Source organism: Lathamus discolor, chromosome Z (assembly GCF_037157495.1).
Source record: "Lathamus discolor isolate bLatDis1 chromosome Z, bLatDis1.hap1, whole genome shotgun sequence".
Taxonomy (NCBI): domain Eukaryota; kingdom Metazoa; phylum Chordata; class Aves; order Psittaciformes; family Psittacidae; genus Lathamus; species Lathamus discolor.
In genome coordinates, this window is record NC_088909.1 from 26171353 (window position 1) to 26183903 (window position 12551).

The window sequence follows — 12551 nt, forward strand, 5'->3', positions numbered from 1 at the left end:
AGCACAAATGAGAGGCAACTAACTTGCATGATCTCTGCTGAGAAGAGCTTTGCTTCCAGCCTCTACTGGTTTTCACAGGGGAAGCTTTGGGAAGGTTGAAGAAGTTCCTGTGCAGTGTGGCTGTGCAGCCGCAGCAGTCAGGGAGGGTGGTTTATGGCATGATGGAGCAGTACAAGGAGCAGGCGTAGGCGCAGGGTAGCGGAAGGAGAGCTGACAGCATGGAGGAGGTGTGAAAAGCATGCGTGGGAGATGGGGGTTCTGTATCCCCTCATAATGGGATCTTGTGGCTTTCAGATCCGCAGGGACCACTCCAGGTGCCACCTTTGCTCCAGCCTTCCTGTTTCAGCCTCACAACCCTGACAGCTTCAAACAGTCAGAATTCCCTCAGCCTACGAGCCCCCTTAGAGCTGTCCAGTCATTCTAAACCTTCCCTGTTGTTTTTTTCTCTTTCCTGCCTGCCTCCTGGAGCAGGAAATCCATTTATTGAGCACTGGAGAAGGACCAGTTGTCCACGTGCACCCAAGTGAGATAAATTTTGGCAGCATCCAAGTTCTACAAGATGCTTCCCGGACCCTTCACCTCTCCAATCAGTCTGTCATCCCCGCATCCTTCTCGGCAAAGATGGTAAGTGTCGCTGGGGCTGTTTTCCAGAGCAAGTGAGTGGCCCATAGCAGCCTGTGACTGGAGCACTTATTTCTATGCAACATTTCCACGTCACTGAGATGTGTCTGAGAGAGAAAGCCAGATGTTCCATCCGAGTGCAGCAAGAGGAGCCTGGCTCCGGGGGCACTTGTAGCTGGGGCACCCGTCAGTAAAACAGAGTTTGCAGAGATGTTTGAGCAGAAAGGAGTTCATTTCTGCAAGTTCTCCCTTTATTTTGTGGAAGGCGTTTAGCTGTGAGAGTCTTTGTTTTTGGAACTGAGAGGTCTGTCCTCAAGGCGCTTAGGGTGAAGTGGGTTTCACACCTCCTCGGGGGTCAAACCAGCTGGGTTGTTGCCCAGAAGCAGACTTGTAAGGGTTGTGTACCTGCAGAGCCTGTGTGCTCTGTAACATTGTAGAGCATGTGGCTGCAGAAAGAGGCTGTTTAATTCCTGGAGGCGGCAGGGTGGAACAGGCTGCGGAGCAGAAGGAGGTTGTGGGGTCTTCTGACAGGGGCTGATGCAGCCAGGAAGGGCTCGTGTGCTGGGTCTGGGGGGTGCTCCCCACCGGAGGGGCGTCTGTGAGGGGCTTGAGAGGAGGTTTGTTCTTCTGCAGGCTGGGTTGTTGAAGTTCTGGAGCCGCTTCACGCAGGCCTGTGGCTGGGGACTTGGTTGTGTCTGCGCATGAGGCATCCAGCAGGGTGTGAGAGCACAGGCTCAGCCCCCTGGGCAAGGAGGAGGGGGCTGAATTTCCCTCCTGCTGCTTTTCCAGGCGTTTGGGGGTTAAATAGAACCTCAAAGTGGGGGATTCGCAGGCAGCTTGCTTTGTCCGCACCATAAAAATCTGCTTTTGACCTCTGCAAAGAGCAAGCACCCCAGTGCCCTCAGCAGCTGCCTCCTTCAGTGCCCTTTCTTACTTGCTGGTAAGCAAAGCAATTGTTACTCTGCTCGTCAGGGGAAAGCAAACATGTCCTGTTGCGCTGTGCCTATTGGCAACTGAATTACAGAGGGTTAGAAGTCTTCAAGACAGCTGTGCTTCTAGAAGCAAGCTGAGAGCTTTTCCCAAAGGCAAAGCAGGAGCAGTTTGGTTCTTAAATGTTGCGCTTGGCAGCAGCTGGGCAAGCCGTAGCCGTGCCCTGGAGAGCCGCGATGCGCAGAGTGGTGTCCCTGGCCTCCCCAGCCTGGCAGGGAGGGCAGATGCGATCATGGAGGGGTGAGCTGTGGACAGGGAGCACAAATGGAGACAAGCTCTGCCCCTTGATCCCGTAAAACATCCCGTTGACGGTGCTCGGGGCAGAGGCTAAACCACAGTGGTCCCCGTGCTTGTGCTGAGGAGATGCTGATGCTGAGGAGGCAGGAGGAGGCCGGTTGTTGGCGGGAGCATGTAGCCAGCCTCAGGCTCTGATCTCCGCCTCCTGCAGGGCTCGGGGTGCTTTTGGGCTGTTTCCTGCCACTGGCTGTTTGTGTGGATAAGGAGCAGCTTTGAAATGAAGAACAGAGGGTCCCCCCCACCGGGAATGCTGAACCACCTGGGACAAGGCTCTGCAGCCAGCTGGTGCAGGACGGGGTTTATTTCCCCTTCATGAGCAGCCCTACGAGGACAGTGACTCAGCCTGACTGAGAATGGGAATGCTGTTGTTAGAGCTACGGGAATGGGAATGCTGTTGTTAGAGCTACGGCTCTCGCTAGAGCTACGGCTTGATCAAGTGCAGGTGCATTTGTAACGTGGAGTTCTGCTTCCTCTGTCACTTGTGCAAGGCCAGAGTGACCAGATCACTTCAGTGACTCATCTGTAAACAGATTCAAGAGAGCTGATTGTGGTGTCTCCTCAGTCATCCCTTGGGGCAGCTATCCGTCCCTTCCTCCCTCTCTCCTTCCCTCCCTCCATCCGTCAGCTGCACACTGGTGTCCATTGTAACCAGATTGTGGAAGCTTTCATTCACGATGGACGTCTGTGTTGGGATAAGATTCTGATTATCGTGGTGAACTTCTGAAGTGGTGGATCCCAGCCCTTACTGGTTACTCAGGAGCTCTGATGCCCAATAGTACAAGAAGCTGCTATAGGGTCAGAAATAGCCACTGTCTTTGTGCATGCAGTGCATGCAGCTACGGCATCATTTTGCGGCGCACTCAAGGATAAGCAAGTAGCAGAGATGTTATCAGAGGTTGGGTATTTGTCTTGAAAGTGGGGGTATTTTGTAGCGTGGCTCCAAGAGGTTTCTTGTCTCTGAGACACAGGCTGGATTGGGGGCAGGCAGAAGCTGACCTAGAAACCCAAGGGAATGTGTCTCGGCAGAGCCTTGTGGCCCTGGCAGGTCTCCTGTTCAGCAATGCACGGTGCTGCCCCTTGGAGCCAGAGCAGATGCTGACTGAAAGAATGAGGAGAGGATGCAAATCGTCCTCCCCTGGCCTGGGCTGTTGGCGTGGGCTGTTGGCCTGGGCGGGCCCAGCAGGGCTGTGCTGGGTCACGCCAGGGAGTTGAAGGTCTGGCTCCGTCGAGACCCCCATCCTCATTCCTCAGGAATAGTTTCTGGGGTACAATTTTCTGGCGGGCTTGTTGCCAAGCTTTGATAAATGAGCTTTGTCAGGGAGCAGACTCTCAGATTCACGTTTGGAGCGGAGCTCTCAGGGCTCCTTTCCAAGCGAGCTGCCCTGTGTCAGCACGAGCCAGAGAAGCTGTACATGAATGTCAGTGGAATCTTCACACCCACTGGCTCGGTGTGAACGTGTTGCCTGGGCAGGCCTTGGCTGGTGGCAGCCAGGTCCGTGGTTTCCGTCCTAAATGAGTGTTGTTTGTCTTCCAGGCTGGTGCAGACTCGTGCTGGACCGTTGGACCCAGTCAGGGAGTGATCCCTGCCAAGGCCGAGGTGTCTCTGGCTGTCACTGCAAACTTGGATGACACGGAGCAATTCAAGGACGAGGTGGTGCTGTTCATTGAGAACAGTCGTGCCTACGTCATCCCCGTCCAGGCTGTTGGCGTTGGCACCACGATTGTCATTGACAAACCCTTTGGCCCGGAGCTCAACCTGGCGCCCTGCTTCAGGTAGGGAATCTCTCAGCTCCCACTTCCCCATGGGCTCAGCAAGGAGGAGTTCTGCTGCAGTCCCTCAAGCTTCTTCAGTGCTCACAGTCCTGGCTCTGCTTCCCTGAAGCCACAGGGCTTCCTTTGGAAACATTTTATGGCCATCTGCAAGTCAGTAGGTACTCTGAAAGCCACCGAGCTGGAGAGCAGTTGCTAAGTTGTTGCTGAATTGTCTTTAGTCATAATCCATTTGTCTCCTCACTTTATCAAACAAAGATTTGGAGGAAGAGAGCAGGTCCTGGAAGCCTCCAGCTGAGAAATGCTGCCTTACAAGTACAGACATGTTTCTCTCTGCAGTGATATTGCTTGCTTTGCCATTCCGTCTGGAGTAAGATCTCAGAGCAGCAGCAAGCCTGGGCAGTAGCTTGTTAGCAGCTCCTCGACTGAATGAATGGCGCTGGTTTATTTCCCCTCTGGCCAGGAGCCCTGGAGGAGCAGCAGAATTTCTTTGCCCTGTGTCATCCCCCAGTTGGCTCCTCTCCCCCACTCCGTGCCCGGTTGCTCTTTATTAGACGTGGTGGCTCTTCCCTGGTTTCTCCTGCCTGCTTCCCGAGGCACGGGCAAGCGAGTGTGGATGCAGGACCAGCTCTGGAAGGGGGAGGAAGTGTGGAAGTGTGGAAGTCTGCTGAGGTGGAGTGGGATAAATGAAGAGTCTCGATTGAAATTGGTGAGCTGGAAGGAGAGGATTCAGTGGTCCCAACGTGTGTGTCTGAAACCAGTCATGTTCTTGGAGACAGGAGGAAAAAAGTGCTGTTTGCCTTGTGTTGGAGACCTCCTCAGAGAAGAAGAACAGTCTTCTTGGGGTGGCTCTTCCTTTCTGTGGCTGCAAAGAGGGTCCGTGGTGCTCCGATACCTGAATTCTTGGGGTAGAAAGAGCAGCTTAATCCTACCTTAAGTACTTGGGATAGATTTGGAGAGGTAAAATACGCACCCACGAGCCCTCCACGTACGCAGGGACATCGCAGGGAGGCTGGTGCTTGTCCAGAGTTTCCTGTGCTCAGTGCAGCCACAAGCTGGCTGCACAATGGAGGGGACAGTGTCCATGTGATTCATGTAGTTGTCTTCTGCCCCCCTTTATGTCTTTGCCCGCGGGCTCAGTTTGGAGCTGTTGCCATTGCTGTCGGCTGCAGAGCCGCCACCAGAGGGTGGTACGTTGGGGGCAATGAGGGTTGGATGCTCCCTACGAGACGCCTCAGAGGCATGAACAACAGCTCCCAAGGGGAAGGTGGAGTGGCAGCGAGGCTGTTCCTCCAGCTACTTGCATGTGGGGCCGGCTCTTTACAAAGCTCTTCCTTGCTGGAAGGGTGCCAGCAGAGCAGCTGCTGGATGGTGACAAACCTAGGGGCAGCCAAGGTCTGGCTTTTGGTGAAGCCGAGTGTGCAGTCAGGTCGTGCCCTCAGGGTGCTGAAGCTGGGTGACCAGTGGCAAATAGCAGCTCCCCTGCCATTTTGTGTCTCTGCTTCTCCTCTAGCCTGGATCCCTGCTGTTACCGCTTCAAGATGACAAACAAAGGACGACGCACCCATCTGCTCTATTGGACCACAGAAGGTGGCACCACACTTAAGCAGCGCAAGCGTCTCCCTCGCATCAGTAAGAGCAAGGGCAAGGTTTCCTCCTGTGGCCCCGTGCTGAAGCTTCAGCCGCTGAGGACGGAGCTGATGCCCGGCCAGACAGCGGAGGTGGTGCTGAAAGGCTCCTGCAGCACCCCCCAGGTGAGTTCTGCATCAGGGCATTTGTGCAGCCCCTTGACATTTGCCTGAGCAAATGGGCAAGTGCTTCTGAGAACCTGGTTTCCTGCCATAAGTTACCATGGCAGCACCAGTTGCTTTCCATGCTCGCCACCATCAGTTGCTGAGGCTTTTTGAGTTCCATGGCTACCATAAAGCCAACTTGGTGGTAGCAAAACATGGCCTGAAGGCACTGTCGCCCCAGGCTCTGTCCAGCATGGCCTTGTACCCTGCCAGGGATGGAGCATTCACCACTGCTTTGGCAACCTGTGCCAGTGCCTCACCATCCTCACAGTGAAGAACCTCTTCCTTGTATCTAACCTGAACTCGCCCTGTTTGAGTTTAAGTCCATTACCCCTTGTCCTGTTGCTGCAGTCCCTGAGAAGAGTCTGTGTCCGGCATCCTTGTAGGCCCCGTTCAGCTAGTGGAAGGCTGCTCTGAGGTCTCCCCGCGGTTTCTCTTCTCCAGGCTGAGCAGCCCCAGTTTTCTCAGCTGGCCTTAAAGTTAGAGGTAGACTGGGAGCCCAGGCAGAAAGTAACTAAAGAAATGGGCAGTTGTCTGTGTGGGGAAGCAGCGAGTGAAACAAAACACCCAGGAAGGTAGGGAGTGTCTGGGAGCAGCATTGATTTTCCTCTGTAGACAGACACGGGCCGGGAGCTTGTCCGGCCCGGAGACCGGGACGAGAGAAATGAACCCAGTGTGCCAGCTCTAATGATCCGAATGATGTCCGTCCACATGGGAAAGTGTTCCAGGGATCATTAGAACTGAGAGCTTGACTTGTGTCAGTATTCCCATCAGCGCTCGCCCCGCTCCCTCAGCCATCCCCCGTGTGCCGAGGGCAGGCAGGTCTTGCAGCACCCTTGGGTTGCAGCTCAGAGGGGCAGATTTCAGCAGGGTCACTGAGTGTTCTCCTCCCTGGACCCTTCTCTCCGGGGGAAATCCAGCTCTGCAGAGGAGCTGCCGTCTGACCCCGGTGTGCCTTCCCTGGCTCCAGGAGCACTGGGCACAAGTGTTTAAGTGAATGGGGAATAAATGTGCATTAAGCTCCTGCTGCTGCTAGAGTTTGAGAGGTGTTTTAAAGGATTGCCTGAGTGGTAGCTTGAGGAAGACTTGATCCCTCAGCTGGTTGACTCCGATGGGACTGTCCGTGTGCAGTCCTGAGCCCATGAGGCTTTGCTGAAGAGGGAAGAAGGAACCAGAAGGGAAATGGTCAGGCCACTGGTGAGGGTGCCTTCCTGGAAAGCCAAATGGGCATCTGTGAGCTCAGCTGTGGCTACCTGGCTCGTGCAGTCCTAGCCAAGAGCCTGGGATTGGGTCTTCCACCTTCCCTATGTCTCGAGAACTTCATACTCTTGAGGCTGGTTAGAAGCCCAAGACCCTGTGGTGCACGTGCAGCACAGGTGATTCTGACATCTCTAGGCTCTGAGGAGGAGTTGGGTTGTGGTGGTCTATCAGAGGGAAGAGAGAGGAAAAAAGGGAGGAATGTGGGGAAGTGAAACCATGAGGAGGAATCAGGAAAAGTCTTGGATGTAAGAGCATCCAGCTTAAGTAGAGGGTTTTCATGCCAGGTTGAAGACATCTCTTTCCTGGGGAGGTTTGTTTTACAGGCAGGTCTAGGGGGACACAGTACATCCTAGGAAGGCAGGCTGTCTGTTTGGGGTTTTCCCAGGGATCCTTTCCACTAAACTTGCAAGGGAGGATTTGCTGGCATTGATCCTTCTATCCCCTGTTTCCCTTCATGCAGTCTGGTTTGTTTTTTTTTAATGAGTTCCTACAGTTTTCAGTAAGCATTTTGTTTGGCAGTGGGACAAAGCAAAGCAATAACCGTTTGAGCAGGGATTGTTCTGAGAGCTGTAGGCAGCACAAGACTCCTGAGGGCCTTTTGTGGTGGTTGGGTTGTAACACGAGGGACGCGTGAGTGCAGAACAAAGAGGATGCAGCTTATAAAGAAGAGAGGGCTCCTGAAGAGACCAATGGCTGTAACTTCATGCAGTAATGGGGCGTGTGGGTGGGCGGCTCAAAGATGCAGTGTGTTTTGTGGACACCCTGATAACACCCGCTGGGGGCCGTGTGGCTCGCATGCAGGTGGTGAAGGAGAAGCTGCTGTGTCACGCCATCGTGGGCAAGGAGGGAGTGAAGAATCTGATCGTGCAGGTGGACGTCACGTGCGAGTTCATTGCTCCTGCTCTGCAAATATCCAGCAGAGAAATCACTTTCCGGGTGGAGAAGGTGAGTCTCTGCATTGCATCCTGGCACTGACTGGTGTGGCTGGGGTGTGCCTGTGTCCTAAGGAGGAAGTTCTCCAAGTCCACAGAGCTTTGGCTGTTGACTTGAGCCAGGCCCAGCTTTTGTCATGAATGCCGAGATCATTATTTCACCCCTGTGGGGCTGGGGACAGTCTCTGCAGCTCTATTCTGCCCTTCTCGAGGTGGAGACAGAATTGAGCTGCTGAGCCAAGGGCACGGGCTGAGATGTGGGACCCATGAGAGCAGCGTGGGCTTTGGAAGAGCCACTTGCTGTGCTGGGGCTGCAGGTGGAGAGCAGATCCCTCCTCACCCTCCCTGAGGTGGTGGTGAGAGGAGTGAGGATGCTGCTAGAGATGAGGCTGTTCTCTAAGTTGAGCCAGGTAGAACTGAGATTACAGCTGCTCTGGCGAGGGGGAGCATGCCCCCCTCTAGAGAGACGCCAGTGTCTGTAGTCAGGGTTTTGAGGATCTTCCAAGGTGTGGTGATGTCCGAGCAGCGATCGTGTAGGGAAGCTGAGAAAAGCTGAGATTCCTGTCAACTCCTCAAGCTGATGAGGAAAAACTGGCATCTCTTGCGCCTCTTTGCCTTCCCTGCCGTCGGTATGGGTGCTGCCCCTTTGCCTTTCCCAAGCCTCACCTTCTTCAAAGGACCCACGAGTGCCCTTCAGCTGCAGCGATGAGAGCACCAGTGCAACGTGTGTGCCCTTTAGTGTCTGGATCCCGACTCCTGCATCACCTTTCCCCGTCGCGTGAGGTGTCTGAAAAAGAGCAGATAGCTCATGATTTAGTTTCTGCGGTTTCAGGTCTCTCCTCCACTTCCCAGGCTTCCAGAGAAGCACAAATCCTGTGAGCAGGCGGTTCACATCTAATCAGAAGCTTTTCAGCTCCCCCTGATGTCTGCCTGTGGTCTGCTTGATGCCACATGCTCCCATGTGTTGCGTGCTGCGACACTGCAGGAGTTGGATGCCAATGCATCCACAATTAGTTTCCCAAAGACTGTCTAGTTTAGATAAACCATGCAGGAAGCGCGGAGCAATGCATGGACAGGAGGAAAAGGCTTAGGCTGAGCTTAGCTTTGAGGCTGCAACATCTTGTCAGTGGAGCAGGGGCAGCAGGTTGCGGCCAGACTGTTGAGGTTTGGAGCTGTCTGCATGTGCCCGTGAATGTTCAAAGCTGACCTCGGGCTGCTGCAGGCTGTCCGCTGCAGGCCATATCCTGCTTGCTTGCCTCCTCTGAGCAGCATCACTGCCTTGCGGGCCTGGCAGAGCTGATAGGGTGGTAAGAAACTACTGTATGGGAGTGGAAATGGCCTTGTGCCTTGTGCCTGTGTGTGCTCTCTGGGCAGGAGAGGACACACAACTGGAGCCAGAGTGGGTTCACTTTCTGTTTTGGATCTTGCTGAAGCAGCTGCCTCCTCTGGGGGGCTGCTCCCTCATCTGTACGCGAGACTGTTTCCCTGTCCCCTGGGGAAGGCTGTGGGTTCTAAACGCGAAAGCGTCTGCTAGAGTTGGAGGACAAACTTTGCAGAGGGGTAGAAACCAATCAAAAGAGTAAATAGAGATGGATGCACTTTTGGGGTTGGAAAATTTGAAATGCGTCTGAAGGGGAGGAGGTCCATGGCCACTTCAAGGTCATTTTTTCTTGTCTCCTGTTTCTGTAGCACCCTGGTGATGTCCTGGCTGTGATGTACAAGCCTCTCTCTGTAAAGAACATGTGCTCGCTGCCCCTCAGCGTGGTCCTTGCCTTAGAGCAGCCCTTCTCCATCTGCACTGCGGACCAGCAGCCTCTCCCTGCAGATGCTCAGGTGAGCAGCCCCGGACTTTCTTGCTGCTGGGCTTTGAAGAGGGATGAACGTGGTGGTGTGTCTCTGTTGGGAGGTCCTCCACGATGGAAGTGTGTTCTGTAGAGTCTGCAGTAAAGTGGCCCAAGCTAAATCAGATGTGAAACGAGCTGCTGAAGGAAACAGAATGCCATCTGAATCGGGAAGAGACCTCCTGGCTTGAAGACAGGGGGAGGAGGGAGCAGGCACCCAGCTGTGGGCAAGCTGTAGGAAAGGTGTCTGCTGGAAGGCATGCCAGCTCTCCAGCAGCCATCCTCAGATAAGCTGGGGAACAGCTTGCTGTCTTTGAGGGCAGCCCTGCCTTTGGGAAGGCTGAGGTAGGCTTCTCCAGCTGCTGTCTGGCTCCTGCCCTGGTGTGTGCGGAAGGTGTTGGGCATGGGCTCTGCAGTGCACGTGTTGTCAGAGGTGCAGCCACCGCTGTGCTGCAGGCTAAAGGAGTTCCTCCAGAGTGAGGGCGAAGGCCTGGGTGCCAGAGTGCTGCTTTGGTTGTGTTTAGCAGGTGGCTTCTGCGGCTCCAGAATTCAGGAGACCAACGTGGATTTCCTCTTGTATTGGTGCAGAGCACAGAACCGTGAGCCTCAGGCAGCTTCAGAAAAAAGTGCGGTGCTTGGTCAGACAGCGTGAAGAAAATGAAGGATGAAGCGAGAAGCCCGTGTTGGGGTCACACGTTGAACATTTTCTCTTCATCTCCTTGCAGCCCATGAAGCTGAGGACAGGGGAGGAACTTCAGCTCTGCATCGGATTTAACCCTGCTTATGAGGAGGATTTGCTTATCCGGGCAGCGGAGAAGGCTCTGAAGATCAAGTTCCTGGAGCATCCTCACGAAGAGCAGGTCACCGTCCGGGGAGAAGTCTACTTCCCGAATCTCCAGATCCAGACCACGGCCGTGGACTTTGGCTGCATCTTGAATGACAGCAAGGATGTGCGTTACATGGAGATGACCAACTGCAGCCCACTGGTTGTCCAGTACCACTGGGCATTCCTGAAGGACAGCCAGGTGAACCCAGTGAGGTATGCGCACCTCTCCCTCTCCTGGAAGCTCTTCTTCCTGATGTCCTGTTTGTGGTTTGCAAAGCCCGAGGCCATTTGCCTGATCTGCCAAATTGTTTTCAACCTTCCCTTGAGGAAATCACACCTCTGAGTTGTGCTCAGCCAAGGTGCTCAGGGAACAGGTGATCTCCGCCGGTTTGATGCTGGGAAGGAGACAGCATTCTCCAGCCAGGCTGGGACTGTAGGACACTACTGACCCTTTTCACATAGCCATAAGCTGGAGTCCTGCTTTATCTCTGCAGCTGCAAAGCCATGCTTCAGCACTTGGAGAAGCGGATGTAGAAGGTGTCCTTCCCTGCTAAGCCCATCTGTTGTCATTTTGTACTAAGATCCTACCCAGGCACTGCCATCAGAGTGACACACTGCTGTCGCAGTCCCTTGCTCTGCTTTGCTGTAGGCCTGTATGGGTTCCTGGGGGCAGGAGGGCTGATGTAGAAAGCTGCTTTCTCAGATCTTCGTGGCCTGAGGCAAACAGCCCCTTGAAGTGAGTGTTCATCTCTTGAGCTGCACGTCACATTCACAGAAGAGCTATGTAGAGTTTTAGTGAGGAATGGCAGGTTCTGCTGTGACTTTAGGTCCAGCTGTAGATGCTGGAGGGAGCCCTTGTATGGACATCCCTGGGAAGGAGGACCATGCAGTGGTGGTCTATGGTTTCCAAGGCCAAGAGCAAACTTGTAGTGGTGCTGAAGCACATCTAGAAGCACATTCCTAGTGTTCCTTCTGCTGCGGCTTCTCTGCATAGCACAAAAGTCTGCTCTGGGCAGTTTGAAGGACGGTAGCAAATGGTTTTCCGTAATGCCCTAGGAAACGCAGCAAAGTTCACCACGTGGCACTGAAGCGCTGTTATTACAAACAAGGGAAACGATCAAGAAGCAGCTGTGTGAAGGGAATTGGGATCTGACTCGGAGGAGGTGACCTCTTGGGAACTGGAGATGAGCTGTGGCTATTAGGAGGGCTTGGGGGAGACGACCAGGGCACTGGGGCACTCCGGGGCGCTCAGCAGACACCATGGGATGCTGTGTGCCAGAGCTGGAAATGAAGATGGTCTCCAAGGTGTTACCACCAAACACTCAAAGTGTTCATTAGGAGCCTGCAGAAGGGCAGCGTGTCAGATGTTATTTCTGGTCCACACTAAGCACTGTTGGTATTCTAAATCATCAGCTCTAACTCAGTCTGACATGGAGGGAATCAAGCATCAGGTCTCATGAAGGGGAGATCAAAGACTGGAACTTTCCCTACCTGGGACCTTGCTGGAGCTGGTCATCAGAGACTCCCAGGATCAGTCGCGCACGTTTATTTTGGTCAGGAGAGAAAAATGCTGTTTCTCTGCCTCAACAAGACTTTGTGTGTTTACATTTTTTTCTTTCTAATTGTCCAGCCCGTTCTTTCCTCCTTGCTCTTTGGTCATTGCTGCTACCTGGGGCAGAGTGATCATATGTGCTGCCATTCAGCGAGACCTGGACAGGCTGGAGAGTTGGGCGGGGAGAAACTTGATGAAATTCAACAAGGGCAAGTGTAGAGTCTTGCATCTGGGGAAGAACAACCCCATGTACCAGTACAGGTTGGGGGTTGACCTGCTGGAAAGTAGTGAACGGGAAAGGGACCTGGGGGTCCTGGTGGATAGGAGGATGACCATGAGCCAGCAATGTGCTCTTGTGGCCAAGAAGGCAAATGGCATCTTAGGGTGCATTAGAAAGGGAGTGGTTAGTAGGTCAAGAGAGGTTCTCCTCCCCCTCTACTCAGCCTTGGTGAGGCCGCATCTGGAATATTGCGTCCAGTTCTGGGCCCCTCTGTTCAAGAAGGACAGGGAATTGCTTGAAGGAGTCCAGCGCAGAGCCACAAAGATGATTAAGGGAGTGGAACATCTCCCTTATGAGGAGAGGCTGAGGGAGCTGGGTCTCTTTAGCTTGGAGAAGAGGAGACTGAGGGGTGACCTCATCAATGTTTACAAATATGTAAAGGGTGGGTG

At 53.9% G+C, this 12551-nt stretch overlaps 1 protein-coding gene across 1 annotated transcript in view; it reads left to right on the forward strand.

Moving 5' to 3' along the window:
* Nucleotides 1-12551, forward strand: part of LOC136005921 (hydrocephalus-inducing protein-like) — a gene marked incomplete at its 5' end in the record, with an annotated part of 47960 nt that overhangs the window by 20631 nt on the left and 14778 nt on the right. The window contains 6 exons of the mRNA XM_065663812.1: nt 472-624; nt 3443-3681; nt 5192-5432; nt 7533-7676; nt 9353-9496; nt 10230-10543. Of these exons, the coding sequence (XP_065519884.1) occupies nt 472-624; nt 3443-3681; nt 5192-5432; nt 7533-7676; nt 9353-9496; nt 10230-10543 (1235 nt within the window). The remainder of the gene's footprint in view (nt 1-471; nt 625-3442; nt 3682-5191; nt 5433-7532; nt 7677-9352; nt 9497-10229; nt 10544-12551) is intronic.